Raw genomic sequence first — 21,469 nt, forward strand, 5'->3', positions numbered from 1 at the left:
TTAAGGTTAGGGTGAGGGTTAAGGTTAGGGCGAGGGGGTTAGGGCGAGGGTTAAGGTTAGGGCGAGGGGGTTAGGGTGAGGGTTAAGCATGGTGGTTTTGAACAATGGAACAGGAAGAACCCATTTCCATTTCTTTTTGTGTCAGCTGTGGCTCAGTGGGCAGCACTCTCGCCTCTGAGTCAGAAGGTTGTGGGTTCAAGTCCCACTCCAGCAACTGAGCACAAATTCCAAGCTGACACTCCGGGGCAGTGCTAAGGGAGTCCTGCACTGTTGCAGGTGCTGTCTTTCAGATGAGACATTAAACCGAAGCCCTGTCTGCTCTCTCAAGTGGATGTAAAATGTCCCATTGCAATATTTTGAATAAGAGCAAAGGAGTTATCCCTGGTGACCTGGCCAATACTTATCCCTCAATCCACATTATTAAAACACATTATCTGGTCATTGTCTCATTACTGTTTATGGGAGCTTGCTGTGCGCAAATTGGCTGCTGCGTTTCCCACATTACAACAGTGACTACACTTTAAAATTAGTTAATTGGTTGTAAAGCGCTTTGGGATCTCTGGTGGCCGTGAAAGGTGCTATAGAAATGCAATTCTTTCTTTTGAAGAAGTACTTCCTGACATCACCCCATGAACTCTAATTATGGCCCTTTTTTCTGGACTCTCCTACCAGAGGAAATAGATTTCCTTTATTTACCTTATCAAATGCTTTAATCATCTTAAACACCTCAAATAGATAACCCTTTGAGCTTCTAAACTCAAGGGAATAAAAGCCCAGTCTATGCAACCTGTCCTCGTAATGTGACCCTTGCTGCCACTGTTGGCACATGAGAATGCTGATGACTCACTGAGAGAATAAAATGATAAAATTTTAGACTGCTGAAAGGCTGTAACAGCACAATAATGATGCATGGGCACCATCAGGAAGTTAACATGCAGGTACAGCAAGTACTTAAAGAAGCAGATGCTGTATTAGCCTTTATTGTAAGGGGGTTTGAGTCTAACAGGAAATCTTGCTGCAATTATATAGGGCCTGGTGAGGGGTCAGCACGGGGTCGTCACGGAGCGGTGAGGGGTCGGCAAGAGGTCAGCGAGAGGTCGGCGCGGGGTGGTGAGGGGTTGGTGAGGGGTCGGCGCGGGCCGGTGAGGGGTCGACAAGAGGTCGGGGTGGGGCATTGAGGGGTCGGCGAGAGGTCAGCGCGGAGCGGTGAGGGGTTGGCGCGGGGCGGTAAGGGGTCGACGTGGGACAGTGAGGGGTCGGTGAGGGGTCAGCGAGAGGTCGGCGCGGGGCGGTGAGGGGTCGACAAGAGGTCAGCGCGGGGCGGTGAGGGGTCGGCGAGAGATCGGTGAGTGGTCAGCAAGAGGTCGGCGCGGGGCGGTGAGGGATCGACGAGAGGTCAGCGCGGGGCACTGAGGGGTCGGCGAGAGGTCAGCGCGGGGCACTGAGGGGTCGACGAGAGGTCAGCGCGGGGTACTGAGGGGTCGACGAGAGGTCAGCGCGGGGCACTGAGGGGTCGACGAGAGGTCAGCGCGGGGCACTGAGGGGTCGACGAGAGGTCAGCGCGGGGCGGTGAGGGGTCGATGAGAGGTCAGCGCAGGGCACTGAGGGGTCGATGAGAGGTCAGCGCGGGGCACTGAGGGGTCGACGAGAGGTCAGCGCGGAGCACTGAGGGGTCGACGAGAGGTCAGTGTGGGGCGGTGAGGGGTCGACGAGAGGTCAGTGTGGGGCGGTGAGGTGTCGACGAGAGGTCAGCGCGGGGCGGTGAGGGGTCGGCGCGCACACCGATGACACCATCGCCGGTTGTGCCCGAGCCTGGGGCAGTAATGACGGGTGCGTCACTGCCAGGACAGCCCCCCCCGCCCAAACCTCGGGGACAATTTCCAGCGAGGTGGTAGCGCCCCCTTCCCCTGGGCGAAAACGGCATTGCACCCCGTTAGGGGCTATAAACTGGGGCAATTTCACCCCCATTTTCTTTAAATTTAATAGCCATGTTGTACAGTCCAAGAAAAGTTAAGCCTAACATTTTAACATCTGTCGACAGGAATCTACATTCTCAGGAGTGCACAATGTGTGCAAAGTGAATTGCTTTTGATAACTGAATTATGCACACAGAAAATCGCTGAGATTTGTTTCAGAAGGACTTGTTTGTGTGATTCCCGTGCTGCTGGTTGGAGCAGAGCTGGTTCCCGTCTGCCCCACAGTGATGGTGCATCACCTGGTGTGTACTCACCATCGCTCCACTCATGCGAGGCCGGATCAAAGCTGCCATACAGCTGGCTCATGGTGATGGCCTTTGGGTTGATGATGATGTACTGCACTCGGTGCTCCTCCATCAGGCCTTTCACTTCCAACAACTCCAAGGCCCCAGCCAGCACCTTCACAGCACTTGTCTTACCCCCCAGGGGACTTCCGACCACCATGAAGCCATGCCTCACCAGCATCATCTCATAAATCTGGGGACAAAAACACTTCCACATGTTCATTTTCATTCATCCTGAAGAAGGAACATTGTTTGATGAAGAAATTGCAACAAGGGAAACAAGTTACTACAGCACTCATACTGTCCCGGGATAATGAGTGATTTTCACTCCCCATGGTCTCTGCTTCAAACACTAACTCTGGTCATGCATTCCACACCCTCACATCCGCTGTGTAAAATGGTTTGTCCTATTCTCTGTTGTAAATCATTTACATTTCATCTTGTATTTCTGTCCCCTTGTTTTAGACCCATCAATCACTCGAAACATTTCTATTAAATTACCCCATGTTCTGTCGACTTTGGGGAACCATTTTTCATTGTATAAATTTGTTGTAACTTAACCAAACTTAAAAGTTGACCAAATTTAATGAGCCAGCATGCTTCAGGAGGCCAAGCGACTGGTTGCTGTGAGAACTTTGTAAAACTGCTGAACCAGCAAACTGTTTTACAGATAAGGGAGCAACCGACCTTGGGCAGGAACAAACTGTTGAGCTATCATGAGAAAAACAGGAACAGCTGCAGACAATGATCAGCTTTGAAGCCACCGATGCTTAACTGCCTGTTGATAAGGAGAAATTAAGAAAACAACTACCGCCATGACTAGTATAGTTTGGGACACGATGCAATGGGCAGGTTACCAAGTTTTGGGGTATAAAAAGTGCTGCGAAAAGACATTCGGGGCTGCTGCAGTCTGGGGCAACCTGGTCAGTTGCCAGTAAATGAGCCACATCTAGTCATGGCCAAACCGACCACTCACTGATGTTAGTACGCATGAGTTTTGCTTATGATCTCTTGAGCTTAAAGTAAAAGCAATAGATCTGTGCATATTTACTTGTAATCCGGGATTATTGTGCACCAGTACTATTGGATGCTTGCTTGTAATCTCTTGTTGATTTTAGGTAAAGAAAAGATTATCCCGTAAAGGGGAAATGAGAACTCCGTGTCTTGAGTTGTTCCGTTCCACGGGTCCGAACTCTATAAAGTGTTGCATGGCTTGTCTAAAAGGGAATAGGAGTATTAAAGGATATAGAGAAAGGGGGGTCGGCATTAAAAAGGTAAAGAGCTACCACAGCGCAGAAAATGGTGGAGAATGAGTGATGGGCCGAATGGCCTAGCCCTGTTGCTCTTGTTGTGATGGACACTGATTCACTGTGTACACATCTCCTGTAACACTGCACTGCAGAGAGAAAGAGCAACCAGGATATTGTGGAGAAAGGTTGAAATACTAAAACCTCAATTGAAATAATTGCAGGCCAGTTGATGTGTGAAGTTGATAACTAACTAAATGTTTGGTGCACTGGAAAGCCTGCCAGAAAACCTGCATCAATGTCAAGGGGCATGGAGGAGCCCAGCACCAACTTGGCACAGGCCTTTGTGCAGAGCTCGGAGCCCATCCTTTCCAACACGGAATGGGTGGTCATCTCCATCAGCCCACCTGTGGAACCCACCATGATGCAGCGTCCGATGGCCAATGTCACTGCTTCCATTGCAGCATAAACAGCTGTCCCCGGGGGTCTGGATACCAGTGTTCAAAGGGGCTTCCAGGGCGTCACAAGTCATCAATCTGTCCTCCAATAGAATACTAGGATTGCTGAGGCGCCGCCCCGGGGGAGGGGCAGTGGCTCCATGGAGCAGGAACCTGCTGTCCTCTCTCAGGATGACAGCCCTGCCACTCCACCTGTGCCCTTGCTGTTCCCTGTCTCCCAGCCGGCCCAGACTGCCGTAGACCATGCAGCAATGGTGCAGTCTGAAGCCGGACCTTCTAGGCCCAGAGCTGCTCGAGGTCGCCCTCCAAGGCCCTCTGCAATGTCCACAACCGGAGGTCAGCAGCCTTCCGCCACACATGCTGCAGCCACTAGGGGCACTGGGAGAGGCAAAAGCCCAAGGAAGAGGCACTAAGGGAATGCACAAGGGCGATTGGTTTATTTTTGTATGCATCCTGTCATGATTCAATTTATACATTTTATTGGAATGTGCATATTCTGATGGGTTTTATTTGTGTGTTGGAAAGAGGACAATGTGTTTTGTTTTATTAATTCATGGGATGTGGGCATCACTGGCAAGGCCGGCATTTATTGCCCATCCCTAATTGCCCCATGAGAAGGTGATGGTGAGCCACCTTCTTGAACCGCTGCAGTCCGTGTGGTGAAGGTGCTCCCACAATGCTGTTAGGGAGGGAGTTCCAGGATTTTGACCCAGCGACAATGAAGGAACGACTGATATATTTCCAAGTCAGGGTGGTGTGTGACTTGGAGGGGAACATGGAGGTGGTGGTGTTCCCATGCACCTGCTGCCCTTGTCCTTCTAGATGGGAGAGGTCGCGGGTTTGGGAGATGCTGCCGATCGATGGTCAGTGATAAAAGGTAAGGATCGTGGGACTGCGGTGAATGGGGAGGTGTGGTTGAGGTTCACTTATTAATTATTTCATCACGTAGAGCCCGGGCAGAAAGGGGCTGAATATGTTGTAGTCTTCCTTCCTCTTCCTGTTCCTCCACTTCCTCCTCCTTCTCCTCTTAGCGGAAGTAAATGTGGGTCCCTTATAGGGAGAGACAGGAGAAATTATAATGGGGAATAAGGAAATAGCAGAGGCATTAAACAAAGATTTTGTGTTTGTCTTCACAGTAGAAGACGCAAAGACCATAGCGGAAATTGTGGTGAAGCAAGGGTCTAAAGACAGGAAGGAACTTCGGGCTGGAAACTGCTACCCAAGTCTAGCGGACGCGAATGTCTGGTTTAGCACTCCAGGAGGGAGGTGGAAGCTAAATCAAGCACTACCACTTCCCTTGCAGCACTAAGCCAGGCAGGAGGGGCGGTAGCAGCAGAAGCTGCACAATGCCCAGTGTAGTGCTGCTGGGATCAGAGGCTCCTTCCCTCCTTTAAAGGGAAGGGCCATCGCTGCAGGCTCTGCAATAAATCGAATTCCCTGCTCGCCAATGGCACATGGTCCGTGTCGATCAGTCCCCAGCACTCTCACAGAGCGCAGGGATGATCAGTTCCCGCACAAGAACATGTTACAAAAACTGACTTGTGGGCTCAATAAAAAATGTCCCCTACCTCACCTCCTTCTCCTTTAACTCCCACTCCCCTAGCGGCCGGCCGACCTTACGATGCCTCCTGCGGCTGTCGGTATTGCCGCCCTGCGATGCTGCAGGGGCGGAAGCAAAGTTCGCATCCAGGGCGGTATCGGGGCGCTGCGCACCGGATGGCGTCACCATATCCTGGGCGCAGGAGATCATGGCGCTAGGGTTTACTGCTGCCGCTAACCTGCCAGGGAAGTTCGCGGGCGTCGGTACTCTCGCTGAGCCCAGTCTCAGAGCTGGTAGCGTCCAGCTGGGTGGGACTGCACTCGCCTGATTCCATTCTTATCTATTTAATCGTAGCCAGAGAATCACCTGCAACAGCTTCTCTTCCCACTCCTGCACCATTACCTCTGGTGTCTCCCAAGGATCTATCCTTGGCCCCTCCTATTTCTCATCTACATGCTGCCCCTTGGCGACATCATCCGGAAACACAGCGTCAGTTTCCACATGTACGCTGATGACACCCAGCTCTACCTCACTTCTGTCGACCCCTCCACGGTCTCTAAATTGTCAGACTGCTTGTCCGACATCCAGTTCTGGATGAGCAGAAATGTTTTCCAATTGAATATTGGGAAGACCAAAGTCATTGTTTTCGGTCCCCGCCATGAACCCTGTTCCCTAGCCACTGACACCATCCTTCTCCCCAACCTCTGTCTGAGGCTGAACCAGACTGTTTGCAACCTTGGTGTCATATTTCACCCTGAAATTAGCTTTCAACCACATATTCGCAGCATAACTAAGACCGCCTATTTCCACCTGCATAACATTGTCAGTCTTCACCCCTGAAACCCTCATCCATGCCTTTGTTACCTCCAGACTTGACTATTCCAACGCACTCCTGGTTGGCCTCCCACATTCTACTCTATGTAAACTTGAGGTGATCCAAAACTCGGCTGCCTGTGTCCTAACTCGCACGAAGTCCTGCTCACCCATGAGCCCTGTGCTCGCTGACCTACATTGGCTTCCGGTTAAGCAATTCCTCAATTTCAAAATTCTCTTCCTTAGTTTCAAATCCCTCCATGGCCTCGCCCCTCCCTATCTCTGTAATCTTCTCCAGCCCCACAACCCCCGGAGATGTCTGCACTCCTTTAATTCTGCCCTCCTGAGCATCCCTGATTATAATCGCTCAACCATTGGTGGCCGTGCCTTCTTTGCCTGGGCCCCAAGCTCTGGAACTCCCTCCCTAAACCTCTCCGCCTCTCTACCTCTCTTTCCTCCTTCAAGACACTACTTAAAACATACCTCTTTGACCAAGCTTTTGGTCACCTGCGCTAATTTCTACTTATACGGCTTGGTGTCAACATTTTTATCACATAATATTCCTGTGAAGCGTCTTGGGATGCTTCACTATGTTGTAGGCGCTATATAAATACAAGTTGTTGTTGTTATCACCCCCCCCCCCACCCCCGGAGGTGCAAAGGAGGCTAATTTCTCCACACTTGTGACTAATATCAGTTTAAAGAAAAGTACTGGAGATATTAGTTGGAGCAAAAGCGACAAATCCCCTGGACCGGATGGCCTATATCCAAGGGTTTTAAAAGAGGTGGCTGCAGATGCATTGGTTTTGATCTTCCAGAATTCCCAGATTCTAGAACGGCCCCCGTAGATTGGAAGGTAGCAAATATAATCCCACTATCCAAGAAAATAGGGAGAGAGAAAACGGGGAACTACAGGCCAGTTAGCCTGACATCAGCAGTAGGGAAAATGCTGGAATCCATTGTGAAGGATGTGGTAAGGAGGCACTTGAAAATCAGAATATGATTGGGCAGAGTAAACACGGTTTTATGAAAGAGAAATCGTGTTTGACAAATGTATGAGTGTTTTGAGGGTATAACTAACAAGTTCGATAAGGGGGAACCAGTGGATGTAGTATATTTGGATTTTCAGAAGGCATTCGATAAGGTGCCACACAAGAGGTTGTTACACAAGATTAGGGTCCATGGGACTGAGGGAAATGTATTAGCCATAGATAAACGATTGGTTAGTGGACAGAAAGCAGAGAGTAGGAATAAATGGGTAATTTTCAGGATGGTAAGGTGTAACTGGAGAAGTGCCACAAGGATCAGTGCGTAGACCTAAGGAAGGATATGTTTGCCTTAGGGGCGATACAACAAAGGTTCATTAGATTGATTCCTGGGTTGAGAGTGTCGTGCAATGAGGAGAGATTGAGTAGATAGGGCCTATACTCTCTGGGATTTAGAAGAATGAGAGGTGATCTCATTGAAACATGTTAGATTCTGAGGGCGATTGACAGGGTAGATGCTGAGAGGCTGCTTCTCCTGGCTGGAGAGTCTAGAACTAGGGGGCACAGTATCAGGATAAGGGGTCGGCCATTTAAAGTCTTATGAGGAGAAATTTCTTCACTCAGGGGGTTATGAATTTTTGGAATTCTCTGCCCCACAGGGCAGTGGATGCTCAGTTGATGAATATGTTCAACACTGAGATCGATAAATTTTCAGGTACTAAGGGAATCAAGGCATCTGGGGACAGAGTGGGAAAGTAGAGTTGATGTAGAAGTTCAGCCATGATTGAGGGAATAGAATCGCTTTCGATTCAGGAGAATAGCTGAGGTGACATGAGGTGCACACAATATCAAAGGACTACCTCGGCACCAGCCAGACCACTCTCGGTAGACTATTGGCACTTGAGGAAAGCTTCAAAAACGTGTGGAATTGCACCAGCAGCCAGAAGAAATAATCCAGCACAAACCTGTCAGTAGTTCATGATCCCTTTAAATAGAGCTGGTGGGGTGGGGGGGGGGGGGGCAGGAGGGTCCTTCATGCTGTTTAACGTCATAATTAACAGTTCAAGGTTAAGACATAGCATCGGCTGGAGCATGGCAGCACTGGTGACAGAGCAGCGTTGCACTGATTGATGCCATGATCAGCTTGCTCTGCATGCTGCCAGCGTGCAAACCCCTTTACCAAGATGGCATCTGGCGCATTTCCCATCGGTCGTGTGCGTACGCATCTCGGACGCCATTTTCGACTGTTAGGAGGCGGCGTAGCACCTAAAAAAATGGCGTTGTAGCGCCCAATTTCTCTCCCATGTTCATGATTACTTTACCAGTGTCAGCTCACAGCTGGCGTTGAACTTGACACTTTGTTCATTAGCAGGAAATACGAGAGCCCTGACCGACATTGTGTGAGTAGAGAAATAACCCCAATAATGTCATGCAGATCATATTTCAAACAGCTCTTCCTATTCCCTTATACATGCAGTTACGACATCAGCAAGGCTTTGTCAGTATAATTTGTGAAACCATAAACAATCTGACTTAAATGCAGACTATGCTTTACTAATAGAGGGCTGGAAACTCCCATCGTCACCATCCCACCAGTGTTAAATCTGTCAGGGCAGAACCCCTTCCCGCTCACTCACAAAGCTGGAGATTTCAGGCTCCCAGGGGCTCAAGGGGGCCAAAGGAAATCATCCCTTCCAAATTCTTCAGCTCCCACTGGCACCACTCCAATTATCATCATCATAGGCCATCCCTCAAAACGAGGATGACTTGCTTCCACGCCGAAAAAGGATGAGTTCACAGGTGTTTCAATGAAGGACCTAATATTCCAGGTCCCGAACTACATCCTGAAGGGTGGAAGATGCCTGTGTGTGGATTTTTTTAACGTGGGATGGCCGTTGCACACCAGCCACCACACGGGCTTAACAAGAGCTCGGTCTTGGTCCAGTGGCAAGGATTACCCAAGACGACTGGAGACCTGCTCTGCTGCACAGACCCAGTGGGTGCACATATCGCAGTGTGGGTTGGCCCGTGCTACCCCTGGGCCCTCGCCGCTTCTGGGCCTCGAACTCACGCCTCTCCTGGGCCCCAATCACATCCCTCTACAATCTCTTGCTACTCCGTCGCCCCGACCTCGCCGCGCCTGCTGTACCTGCCCACACTGCAGTCAGCCGTCGCCCTCCTGTAGCAGCACGCGCTGCTCCCTGCAGTAGCATGCCACCACACGCTGCTCCCTTGAATGGCCCCGGCCTGCTGATGGTGATGGTGATGGTGATGGTGATGGATCCCCTCCGGGTGCAATGATAATACTCTATTAAACATTTGGGGCCTTCTAAAGGCCTCAAAAGAGACTCACTGGGTCTCAACTGACGCAAGTTCTGTGTAAAAGGGCCACATTTCCTGCGAAATCGTGGGAGGGATTCATCACATGCTGGGGGATTGGCGGGACATCCACCCTTGCCCCTGCCCGGACTGGAATTTAAAGGTGTGGTCCAAATCCTGCCAGAGCTGAGATCTGATTCATTTCCCCCACTAGCCCAATCCCCGCCCCCCCCATCTATCACCCCCACCACCACCCCCCCACCGGAGCCCGACCATTACTGGGGTCTTCTCCAGCCTCAGGCACCTCAGGGTTTATTCTCTCCTCACTTTGAGGCGGCACATTGGACAGGGTCACTCTCATTACCTGAATGATTTTTTCAATGAACCAGGGCGTTGGCTGCAGATGAAGTCCGTGAATGATTTCTCTAATGGAGATCTCCAGGTTACCGTGGTGACGAGTTGGCAAGACAACCCCGGGGAAGAGATCAGAAATGATACTGTCAAAAAGTGGGATGTCGTGAGACAGGAACTGAAATTGGAAATAAAAATAAATGAGAAATTAGCATGGTTGGAACAGTGAAGTAATCAATTAAATTTTGTAAAATCTTCCTCTAAAATTAATCAGAAATTACAATTGCAGAATGCCTTGTTCCGACAGGATGTTTATTCTGTATTAGAAATGTTCATTACTAGTATCGTCACACTTTCTGCTCATCTGCAGTAACTCCACAGATATGTTGAGCAACAGGCCTCAGTACAGTGCTGAGGGAGTGCTGCACTGTCGGAGGTGTCGTCTTTCAGGTGAGATGTTAAACCGAGGCCCCGCCTGCTCTCTCAGGTCCCATGGCACTATTGAAAGAAGAGCAGGGGGAGTTCCCCCACTGTCCCAGCCAATATTTATCTCTCAACCTCCATCACTTAGAAACAGATTATCCGGTCATTTATTTCACTGCTGTTTATGGGAGCTTGCTGTGCACAAATTGGCTGCTGTGTTTCCTACATTATAACAGTGACTACACTTCAAAGGTACTTCATTGGCTGTAAAGTGCTTTGGGACATCCTGAAGTCATGAAAGGCGCTATAGAAATGCAAGCTCTTTTTTCTGAGAAATACAATCAGGCAGCTAGCAATCAATTTGTTTTAGATAGACTGAAGATGTGGGCACAGCTGGACAAGCCAACATTTATTACCCATCCCCAACTGCCCCTTGAGAAGGTGGTGGTGAGCCACCTTCTTGAACTGTTGCAGTCCGTGTGGTGAAGGTGCTCCCACAGTGCTGTTAGGGAGCGAGTTCCAAGATTTTGACCCAGCGACGATGAAGGAATGATGATATATTTCCAAGTCAGGATGGTGTGTAACTTGGAGGGGAACTTGGAGATGGTGGTGCTCCCATGCGCCTGCTGCCCTTGTCCTTCTAAGTGGGAGAGGTCGCGGGTTTGGGAGTTGCTGCCGAAGAAGCCTTGGCGAGTTGCTGCAGTGCATCTTGTAGATGGTACACACTGCAGCCACGGTGTGCCGGTGGGGGAGGGAGTGAATGTTTAAGATGGTGGATGGGGTGCCAATCTAGTGGGCTGCTTTGTCCTGGATGATGTTGAGTTTCTTGAGTGTTGGAGCTGAACTCATCCAGGCAAGTGGAGAGTGTTCCATCACACTCCTGACTTATGCCTTGCAGGGTTAGATAGCTGGCAGACAGCAGTCTGTGCACTGATTAAAACCGCTGGGTGTGTCAGCAAAAGAAAGGTCAGTGTTCCTGATACATGCTCAACACTATTATTTATAATTCCTTATTTATTATGACTGTCTCCACTGGGGCAGTTATTTGACAGAAACACACACGGTGATGAAGTGAGCAGTGGGTGTACCTTGGGTAGGTTGACGTCAGTGATGGAGCGAAGGACGATAACCTCTTCCTTCTCTTCAGGGTACTTGACTTTCAGGTTACCAGCAGCGGTTAAGACAGATTTGACTGCTCGCATCCCATAATCGTAGTGGTGCTGAGAGGAAAGCTGAACGTTACAATATTCGGTTAGTAAACTCGGCCTCCGGCAAAATCAGTTCTCAACTTCCACAGAAATGGCACTGGCGATTTGCTGATGCTTTGCTCTATGTTACTTGGTTGCATAATGGAAGTGATGTCACTGGAGATGGGGGCCAGTAATCTCCGGCTGGAATTTTGTGTTTGGAGCATGGGGGCAGTTAAAGTGTTAAAAATGGGATGTCCGACCTGATCCCGCCTCCAACCCGCCCACTTCCGGATTTAACGGAGGTGGAATGGCGGGGGAGGAGAGGCAGCCAAACCGCTCCCAGGAGGCCATAGGTAAATTTAAATATGATATTGAGGCTGGGTGGCTCTTTGATCACTATTGTGAATTTAACTGCATGTGGCCGGGTTTCACACAATTCGTGAAACTCAGCAATTAAACAGGGTGCTGCATCCAGGAGGTACATGGCCTCAGTTCCAACTCCTGCATCCTAACTAACCCACCCCCCCCGTTGTCAGAGACCCCACCACCTGGCCTCCGATCCCCATCATGAGACCTCCCCCACCCCAACCCCACCAATGATGCTATAGGTCAGCCACAACCCACCGGTGGCCAGCCCCGACCCCACCCCTGTCAACCACCCCCCCACCCCAATCCCTGACCACCCCACTCCCGCCGATCCCTGACTCCCCACCTCCCCACAGCGATCTCCGACCCCCGCGCCCATCCCTCAACCCTGCCCCCCCTCCCACCCTAATCCCTGAATCCCGCCCACCACCACCGTGGTCCCCGAGCCAGCCGACCTGACCACCACCACCCCCCCTCCGCTCTCCGCGATCTCCGATCCCCGCGCCGATCCCTGAGCCAGCCGACCCCTGACCCACCACCCGCCCCACCGCGATCCCCGAGCCAGCCGACTCCTGACCCCTCCCGTGTGGTCCCTCCCCCGGACCGGCTCCTCGATCCCTCTGCACCACTGAGGCCTACCCACACGCAGCCAGCCAATCTCTCAATCTGGCTGTCTGTGGCGAGGAATCCAAGGCCTCACATGCAAACCAGGCCATGCCATTCCAGTCGGCAGGGCTTGCGGGGATCCCGGCCTCCTGAGTGTCCCACCCGCCTCAGAGGCCACCCCACCCCACACCCCCAACCTGCCCACCTGGAGAAAATTATGGCCCGTGAGTTTAAGTCAGTACATTCAGTGTCTCCTGTGCACAAGTGTTTTTCCATTTGTAACTCTTTTCTAATCTTCAGTCCCCACCACAAGTTCCGTTCCCTAGCCACTGACTCCATCCCTCTCCCTAATACCTGTCTGAGGCTCAACCAGACTGTTAGCAACCTAAGTATCATATTTGACCCTGAAATGAGCTTCCGACCATATATTTGCGGCATAACTAAAACCACCTATTTCCACCTCCGTAACATTTCCCGTCTCCACCCGTCTCAGCTCATCTGCTGCTGAATCTGCTCAGCCATGCCTTTGTTACCTCTAGACTTGACTATTCCAACACACTCCTGGCTGGCCTCCCACATTCTACCCTGCGTACACTAGAGGTCATGGCCTCGCCCCTCACTATCTCTGTAATCTCCTCCAGCCCCACAACCTCCCCGCCCCACCCTCCTCTAATTCTGCCCTCTTGACCATCCCTGATTGTAATCACTCAACCATTGGTGGCCGTGCCTTCTGTTGCCTCGGCCCCAGGCTCTGGAATCCCCTCTCTAAACCTCTACCTCTCTTTTCACCTTTAAGACGCTCCTTAAAACATACCTCTTTGACCAAGCTTTTGGTCACCTGCCCTAATATCACCTTATGTGGCTCAGTGTTAAATGTTGTTTCATAATGCTCCTGTGGAGCATCTTGGGACATGTTACCACGCTAAAGGCACTATATAAATACAAGTTGTTGTTGTTGTTTTCATGTAATACAAGCTCACAGTTTCACCCAGAGCTTCTACCCACAGCAGCTTCAGCTGGCAGTGTCCAAACACTCAAATTCCACTCTTGCACTTTATGATCGAAACCCCTCAATGCATTCCTGTTTGTATCCCACATCCAGTTACCTGCTCTCTGTTTGTCAGCTGTCTCTGTAGGTAGCACTCTAGCCTCTGAGTCAGAAGGCTGTGGGTTCAAGTCCCATTCCAGAGACTTGAACACAAAAATCTAGGCTGACACTCCAGTGCAGAGCTGAGGGAGTGCTGCACTGTCGGAGGTGCCGTCTTACAGATTAGACATTAAACCGAGGCCCTGTCTGCTCTCTCAGGTGGACGTAAAAGATCCCATGGCACTATTTCAAAGGAAAGCAGTGCAGTTATCCCTGCTGAAATGGCCAATATTTATCCCTCAATAAACATCACTAAATCAGATTATCTGGTCATTATCACATTGGTGTTTGTGGGAACTTGCTGTGTGCAAATTGGCTGCTGTGTTTCCTACATTACATCAGTGACTACACTCCAAAAGTACTTTGTTGGTTGTGAAGCACTTTGGGACATCTGATGGTCGTCAAAGATGCTATATAAATGCAAGATTTAATAGAGGTGTTCAAAATCATGAGGGATATGGACAGAGCAGACAGAGAGAAACTGTTCCCATTGGCAGAAAGGTCGAGAATCAGAGGACACAGATTTAAGGTGTTTGGCAGAACAACCAAAGGCGACATGAGGAAAAACCTTTTTACGCAGCGAGTGGTTAGGATCTGGAATGCTCGGCCTGAGAGGGTGGTGGAGCCAGACTCAATCGCAGCTTTCAAAAGGGAATTAGATAAGTACCGAAAAGGAAAAAAATTGCAGGGCTACGGGGAAAGGGCGGGAGAACATAAGAACATAAGAACATAAGAATTAGGAACAGGAGTAGGCCATTTAGCCCCTCGAGCCTGCTCCGCCATTCAACAAGATCATGGCTGATTTGGCCGTGGATTCAGCTCCACTTACCCGCCCGCTCCCCGTAACCTTTAATTCCCTTATTAGTTAAAAATCTATCTATCTGTGACTTGAATACATTCAATGAGCTAGCCTCAACTGCTTCCTTGGGCAGAGAATTCCACAGATTCACAATCCTCTGGGAGAAGAAATTCCTTCTCAACTCGGTTTTAAATTGGCTCCCCCGTATTTTGAGGCTGTGCCCCCTAGTTCTAGTCTCCCCGACCAGTGGAATCAACCTCTCTGCCTCTATCTTGTCTATCCCTTTCATTATTTTAAATGTTTCTATAAGATCACCCCTCATCCTTCTGAACTCCAACGAGTAAAGACCCAGTCTACTCAATCTATCATCATAAGGTAAGCCCCTCATCTCCAGAATCAATCTAGTGAATCGTCTCTGTATCCCCTCCAAAGCCAGTATATCCTTCCTTAAGTAAGGCGACCAAAACTGCATGCAGTACTCCAGGTGCGGCCTCACCAATACCCTATATAGTTGCAGAAGGACCTCCCTGCTTTTGTACTCCATTCCTCTCGCAATGAAGGCCAACATTCCATTCGCCTTCCTGATTACCTGCTGCACCTGCAAACTAACTTTTTGGGATTCATGCACAAGGACCCCCAGGTCCCTCTGCACAGCAGCATGTTGTAATTTCTCCCCATTCAAATAGTATTCCCTTTTTTTGTTTTCTTTCCCAAGGTAGATGACCTCACATTTTCCGACATTATATTCCATCTGCCAAACCTTATCCCATTCGCTTAACCTATCTAAATCTCTTTGCAGCCTCTCTGTGTCCTCTACACAACCCGCTTTCCCACTAATCTTTGTGTCATCTGCAAATTTTGTTACACTACACTCTGTCCCCTCTTCCAGGTCATCTATGTATATTGTAAACAGTTGTGGTCCCAGCACCGATCTCTGTGGCACACCACTAACCACCGATTTCCAACCTGAAAAGGACCCATTTATCCCGACTCTCTGCTTTCTGTTGGCCAGCCAATTCTCTATCCATGCTAATACATTTCCTCTGACTCCGCGTACCTCTATCTTCTGCAGTAACCTTTTGTGTGGCACCTTATCGAATGCCTTTTGAAAATCTAAATACACCACATCCATCGGTACACCTCTATCCACCATGCTCGTTACATCCTCAAAGAATTCCAGTAAATTAGTTAAACATGATTTCCCCTTCATGAATCCATGCTGCGTCTGCTTGATTGCACTATTCCTATCTAGATGTCCCGCTATTTCTACCTTAATGATAGTTTCAAGCATTTTCCCCACTACAGATGTTAAGCTAACCGGCCTATAGTTACCTGCCTTTTGTCTGCCCCCTTTTTTAAACAGAGGAGTGGGACTAGTTGAGGTGCTCTTGCAGAGAGCCGGCACGAACTCGACGGGTCGAATGGCCTCCTTCTGTGCTGTAATCACTCTATGATTCTATAAGTCTTTCTCTCTGTCTCTCTCTCTACTTCTCTCTCTCACTCTATCTGTCTCTCTCTATCTATGTGTCTGTGTTTCTGTCTGTCTGTATCTATCTCTATCGCTGTCTCTCTCTCTATCTATGTGTCTGTCTCTCTGTCTGTCTGTCTCTATCTCTGTCGCTGTCTCTATCTCTATCTAGCTCTGTCAATTTCACTGTCTCTATCCCTGTCTCTCTCTCTCTCTATAAATATAGTGTTAGCCCACCCTAAATTCTGGCACTGACTCCATTCCCAGAGGGTGAAGAGTTGAATGACCAGATCTATAATGACTACCTTTCACAGCTGCGATGAGTTTCAGTGGTTCTCAACCAATCGGCAACAGGTCAGAGAACGGGAAAAAAAGATGTAAGTGGGCGGCCTAACTGTGCTACTGTGTTGCACCTCATACTGGCCTGGAATTTTCTGGAAACATGCGCAGAAACAACAGTACAAATTCAGCCTAATGCCGATTTCCTCGATCTTTTGAACATAAGAAATAGGAGCAGGAGTAGGCCATTTGGCCCCTCAAGCCTGCTCCGTCATTCAATAAGATCATGGTTGATCTGATCTTGGGCTCAACTCCACTTCCCTGCCCACTCCCCATAACCCTTGACTCGCTTATCATTCAAAAATCTGTCTATTTCACCTTAAATATATTCAATGACCCAGCCTCCACAGCTCTCTGGGGTAGAGAATTCCAAAGATTCACGACCCTCAGAGAATAAATTCCTCCTCGTCTCCGTTTTGAATGGGCGACCCATTATTCTGAAACTGTGCCCTCGAGTTCTAGATTCCCCCACGAGGGGAACCATCCTCTCTGCAACTACCGTGTCAAGCCCCCTCAGAATCTTATACGTTTCATAAGATCACCGCTCATTCTTTTAAACTCCAATGAGTACAGGCCCAACTTGCTCAACCTTTCTTCATATGACAACACCCTCATCTCAGGAATCAACCTGGTGAGCCTTCTCTGAACTGCCTCCAATGCAAGTATATCCTTCCTTAAATAAGGAGACCAAAACTATACGCAGTACTCTAGGTGTGGCCTTACCAACGCCCTGTACAGTTGCAGCAGAACTTCCCTACTTTTATACTCCATCCCCCTTGCAACATTCCATTTGCCTTCCTGATTACTTACTGTACCTGCATGCTAACGTTTGTGTTTCATGTGCAAGGACCCCCAGATTCCTCTGTACTGCAGCGCTTTGTAATCTCTCCCCATTTAAAGAATGATTTGCTTTTCTATTCTTCCTACCAAAGTGGACAACCTCACACTTTCCCACATATACTCTTGCACTTTGGCAGAAAAAAATCAAAGAGCAAGTTATTATTTAAATGGAGAAAGATTGCAAAGTGCCGCAGTACAGTGGGACCTGGGGGTACTTGTGCATGAAACACGAAAGGTTAGTATGCAGGTACAGCAAGTGATCACGAAGGCCAATGGAATCTTGGCCTTTATTGCAAAGGGGATGGAGTATAAAAGCAGGGAACTCTTGCTACAGCTATATAAGGGATTGGTGAGGCCACACCTGGAATACATCATGCAGTTTTGGTTTCCATATTTATGAAAGGATATAATTGCTTTGGAGGCTGTTCATAGAAGGTTCACTAGATTGATTCCGGGGATGAGGGGATTGACTTATGAGGAAAGGTTGAGTAGGTTGGGCTTCTACTCATTGGAATTCAGAAGAATGAGAGGTGATCTTATCGAAACGTATAAGATTATGAGGGGGCTTGACAAGGTGAATGCAGAGAGGATGTTTCCACTGATGGAGGAGACTAGAACTAGAGGGCATGATCTTCGAATAAGGGGCCGCCAATTTAAAACTGAGATGAGGAGAAATTTCTTCCGTGAGGGTTGTAAATCTGTGGAATTCGCAGCCTCAGAGAGCTGTGGAAGCTGGGACATTGAATAAATTTAAGACAGACATAGACAGTTTCTTAAACGATAAGGGGATAAGGGGTTATGGGGAGCAGGCAGGGAAGTGGAGTTGAATGGCAGAGCAGGCTCGAGGGGCCGTATGGCCTACTCCTGCTCCTATTTCTTATGTTCTTAGGTTCTTTGGTTCTTATGCTCCTTCTGCTTAATTTCTGCCCACTCACTTAGCCTGTCTATAGGGCAAGAATTTCCCGAGCTAACGCACGTTTTAACGTGATTTTTTTTGCATTAAAAATGCTTTTTTGTTCTTAAAATGAAGTGCACAAAATTCCCCAAAGTCTACAAGTGGCGTTTTCAAAATACCGGCAAGAAGCGGATCGCCAATGTGCAACGCAGAACAAAACCGCACGGTCTAAGTTTGACCGTTCGATGAACCCATTCTCGGATGTAAAAAAACGCACGAGAAAAGCAGGCGTTGCAGCCTCAGAAACGTCAGTAAGTGGAAAGACCTGCAAAAAAGGTAAGTTAAAGTTTTTAATTTTTTTAATTCTTTTGCAGCGATTACTTAGTTGACGGTCTTGTAAATGTTTTGTGATTGATGATTTTTTGTTTTTTGCAATTTTTTTTGTGTTTTCTCCCCTCCAGGGGTCTGTATTTTTGGTGTTGATAGGCCTCGGGCTAAAATTGTCGAGATCACAGTTTTTACCGCGAATCGTTGTGCAACGCTGTTTTTAATGCCAAATTTACCCCCTTAAAAAAATGGCGAAATTTGTGTTCTTATTTATTAACTAAAATGGCGTTATTTATCAAATAACGTCAGGCTGGGGAATTTCCAGTCCTATATCCCTTTGTAGATTCTTTGTGTCCTCCTCACAACTTGCTTTCCCATCTATCTTTGTATCATCAGCAAATTTGGCTACATTACACTTGGTCCCTTCATCCAAGTCATTCATATAGATTATAGGGAGTGCAGCGAAGGTTCACCAGACTGATTCCCGGGATGGCAGGACTGACATATGAAGAAAGACTGGATCGACTAGGCTTATATACACTGGAATTTAGAAGAATGAGAGGGGATCTCGTAGAAACAAATAAAATTCTGACGGGTTTGGACAGGTTAGATGCAGGAAGAATGTTCCCGATGTTGGGGAAGTCCAGAACCAGGGGCCAGTCCAAGGATAAGGGGTAAGCCATTTAGGACCGAGATGAGGAGAAACTTCTTCACTCAGAGAATTGTGAACCTGTGGAATTCTCTACCACAGAAAAATTTGTTGAGGCCAGTTCATTAGATATATTCAAAAGGGAGTTAGATATGACCCTTACAGCTAAAGGGATCAAGGGGTATGGAGAGAAAGCAGGAATGAGGTACTGAAGTTGCTTGATCAGCCATGATCATATTGAATGATGGTGCAGGCTCGAAGGGCCAAATGGCCTACTCCTGCACCTATTTTCTATATTTCTATGTTTTCTATGTTTCTAAATAGCTGAGGACCCAGCACCGATCCCTGCGGCACCCCACTAGTTACTGTTTGCCAACTGGAAAATTACCCATTTATCCCGATTCTCTGCTTTCTGTTTGTTAGCCAATCCTCTATCCATACTAATATATTATCCCCAACCCCGTAAGCTCTTATCTTTTGCGGCGATTCCACTCTCCCCCACTCATTAGCATATCCCCACCCCATGCAAAGAGCAGCTCACGCAAACCTCCTGCACTAATCTAGATTTCTGCGGGAATGGACCACAGTCACTATTTACGGCACTTTACAGCGATTCTTGTGCTTACTGTTCCGCTCACTGGGAGCTGCATTGTATTATCTGGATTTTTGAATTATTTTTTTGTAGTAGTAGAGCTACATTAGAAATTTAAAAGCTTCTACAATTTCATTTTTGTAAACATGCCGAGCCTGAAGAGTAAATGATGGTTTGAAGGCTACAAACTTTAATTTTCAGAGAAGAAGAATATGGCATGGGTTCCATTTTCGATAATCCAGGAAATTCCGGGCCAATTGATTCAATCTACCAGATGTTTATTTTGTCGTTGTCACTCAAAGCAACATTTTGGATCAAAAGCTTTTAAACAAAGTATCAAATCTTAAATCAATCAACATTAAAACCTTCTCTCAATCATGGGTTCTAGCTCCACACTCAGATAACCCAGAATAACGATGGTTGCTTTGAGCTGCTGAACCAGGCAAAGAGAATCTTGCAGCCGGGATCCCTGTGCCAGAACAGGAGCTTGAACAGAGGAGCTCGAAATAAAAGGAACTGGAAGTGTTATTGGTACAATAACCGAAGGTTTGTGTATTTCACTTCAACGCAGAGTATTATTTACCTGTTCTGAGCAGAGTCTGTATATCGCGACGATTTTGGCAGCAAGAATTCGAGCAGTTACAAATCCCATGGAGTAGAGGGAGATTTCAGCGATGAGAGCATAATCTGGGACCATCATGGCCACAGTACGGAACAGCACCTGGTGGAATACTGGACAGTTAAATGCATCTCACTGCTGCTCACATTGCTCACTGATATCACACACTGCTCACTGATATCACGCACTGCTCACACTGATCTATATGAGAAATATAACACAGCCGATCAGGGTTTGGTGAATGATCAGGGAGGGTTCAGTATCCTGCCCTGCCAGTTATCAAACTGCCAAGGGCAGGTCAGGTCAGACACTTTTCCATTCTTTCCCCAAAGTCACATCAATTTTATAACTTCAAGTGTCAATAGCCGTGCAGAATGCATGCTAGATATTAATCATTGAATTAAAGTATTGCTGGTTTTAATAAAGGAAAGGCGATTGACATGCAATTAGCAATTTCCCACAGTCAGAGTGCGTATTGTCACCAAGTTTGGCTCATTAATTGTGCTTTACACCGTTGGTGATGATTGATCTAATTCAGCCTCTAGGCTGCAGCACTGACCTTGAGATTGTCGGGTAACTCAGCCCTGCCAGCATAGCCAGGGTTCATAGTGATAAACACGCAGCACGACCGGTCCAGCGAGATCTCCGTCCCTTCAAACACAAATGTCTGCGCTTGTTCTGAAACTGCCCGCTGGATGGTCTGGATCTGCTGTGCCACGACAGACAACACCTGCAGGGCAGACAAGAAAATCATTAGTAAACAGTCTGGACCTAAAACTAATTCATCACTTTCATAATTGTTGGAGAAAACACAGAGATAAACTGTGTTTGAGTTTGATCCTTCAACTTATTGAAACATGTAAGATTCTGAGAGGGCTTGACAGGGTGGATGCAGAGAGCATGTTTTCTCTCGTGATGGAATCTAGAACTAGGGGCCATAGTTTCAGAATAAGGGGTCGCACATTTAAAACGGCGATGAGGAGCAATTTCTTCTCTCAGAGGGTCGTAAATCTTTGGAATTCTCTGCCCCAGAGAGCTGTCTTTGAATATATTTAAGGTGGAGATAGACAGATTTTTGAACGATAGGGTTGTCAAGGGTTATGGGGAGCGGGCAGGAAAGTGATGTAAATGTTCAGACCAGAAATATCGTATGTAAACAGAAACCTGTAACAATGTAGCTGCTGGCTTAGGCCAGTAGGTGGTGCTGTGGAGTGAATTTCTCTCCACTAACATCGT

The 21,469-nt window shown here is 48.1% G+C and overlaps 1 protein-coding gene across 1 annotated transcript in view; it reads right to left on the reverse strand.

Moving 5' to 3' along the window:
* LOC139278130 (dynein axonemal heavy chain 3-like) overlaps window positions 1-21,469 on the reverse strand; it is a 485,560-nt gene that overhangs the window by 291,412 nt on the left and 172,679 nt on the right. Inside the window, exons 17-21 of the mRNA XM_070896786.1 lie at window positions 20,793-20,963; window positions 20,198-20,335; window positions 11,485-11,628; window positions 9,987-10,151; window positions 2,231-2,453 (exon numbers count right to left, since the gene is read on the reverse strand). Coding sequence (XP_070752887.1) covers window positions 2,231-2,453; window positions 9,987-10,151; window positions 11,485-11,628; window positions 20,198-20,335; window positions 20,793-20,963 — 841 coding nt within the window. The remainder of the gene's footprint in view (window positions 1-2,230; window positions 2,454-9,986; window positions 10,152-11,484; window positions 11,629-20,197; window positions 20,336-20,792; window positions 20,964-21,469) is intronic.

This window comes from Pristiophorus japonicus, chromosome 13 (genome assembly GCF_044704955.1).
Source record: "Pristiophorus japonicus isolate sPriJap1 chromosome 13, sPriJap1.hap1, whole genome shotgun sequence".
Taxonomy (NCBI): Eukaryota; Metazoa; Chordata; class Chondrichthyes; family Pristiophoridae; genus Pristiophorus; species Pristiophorus japonicus.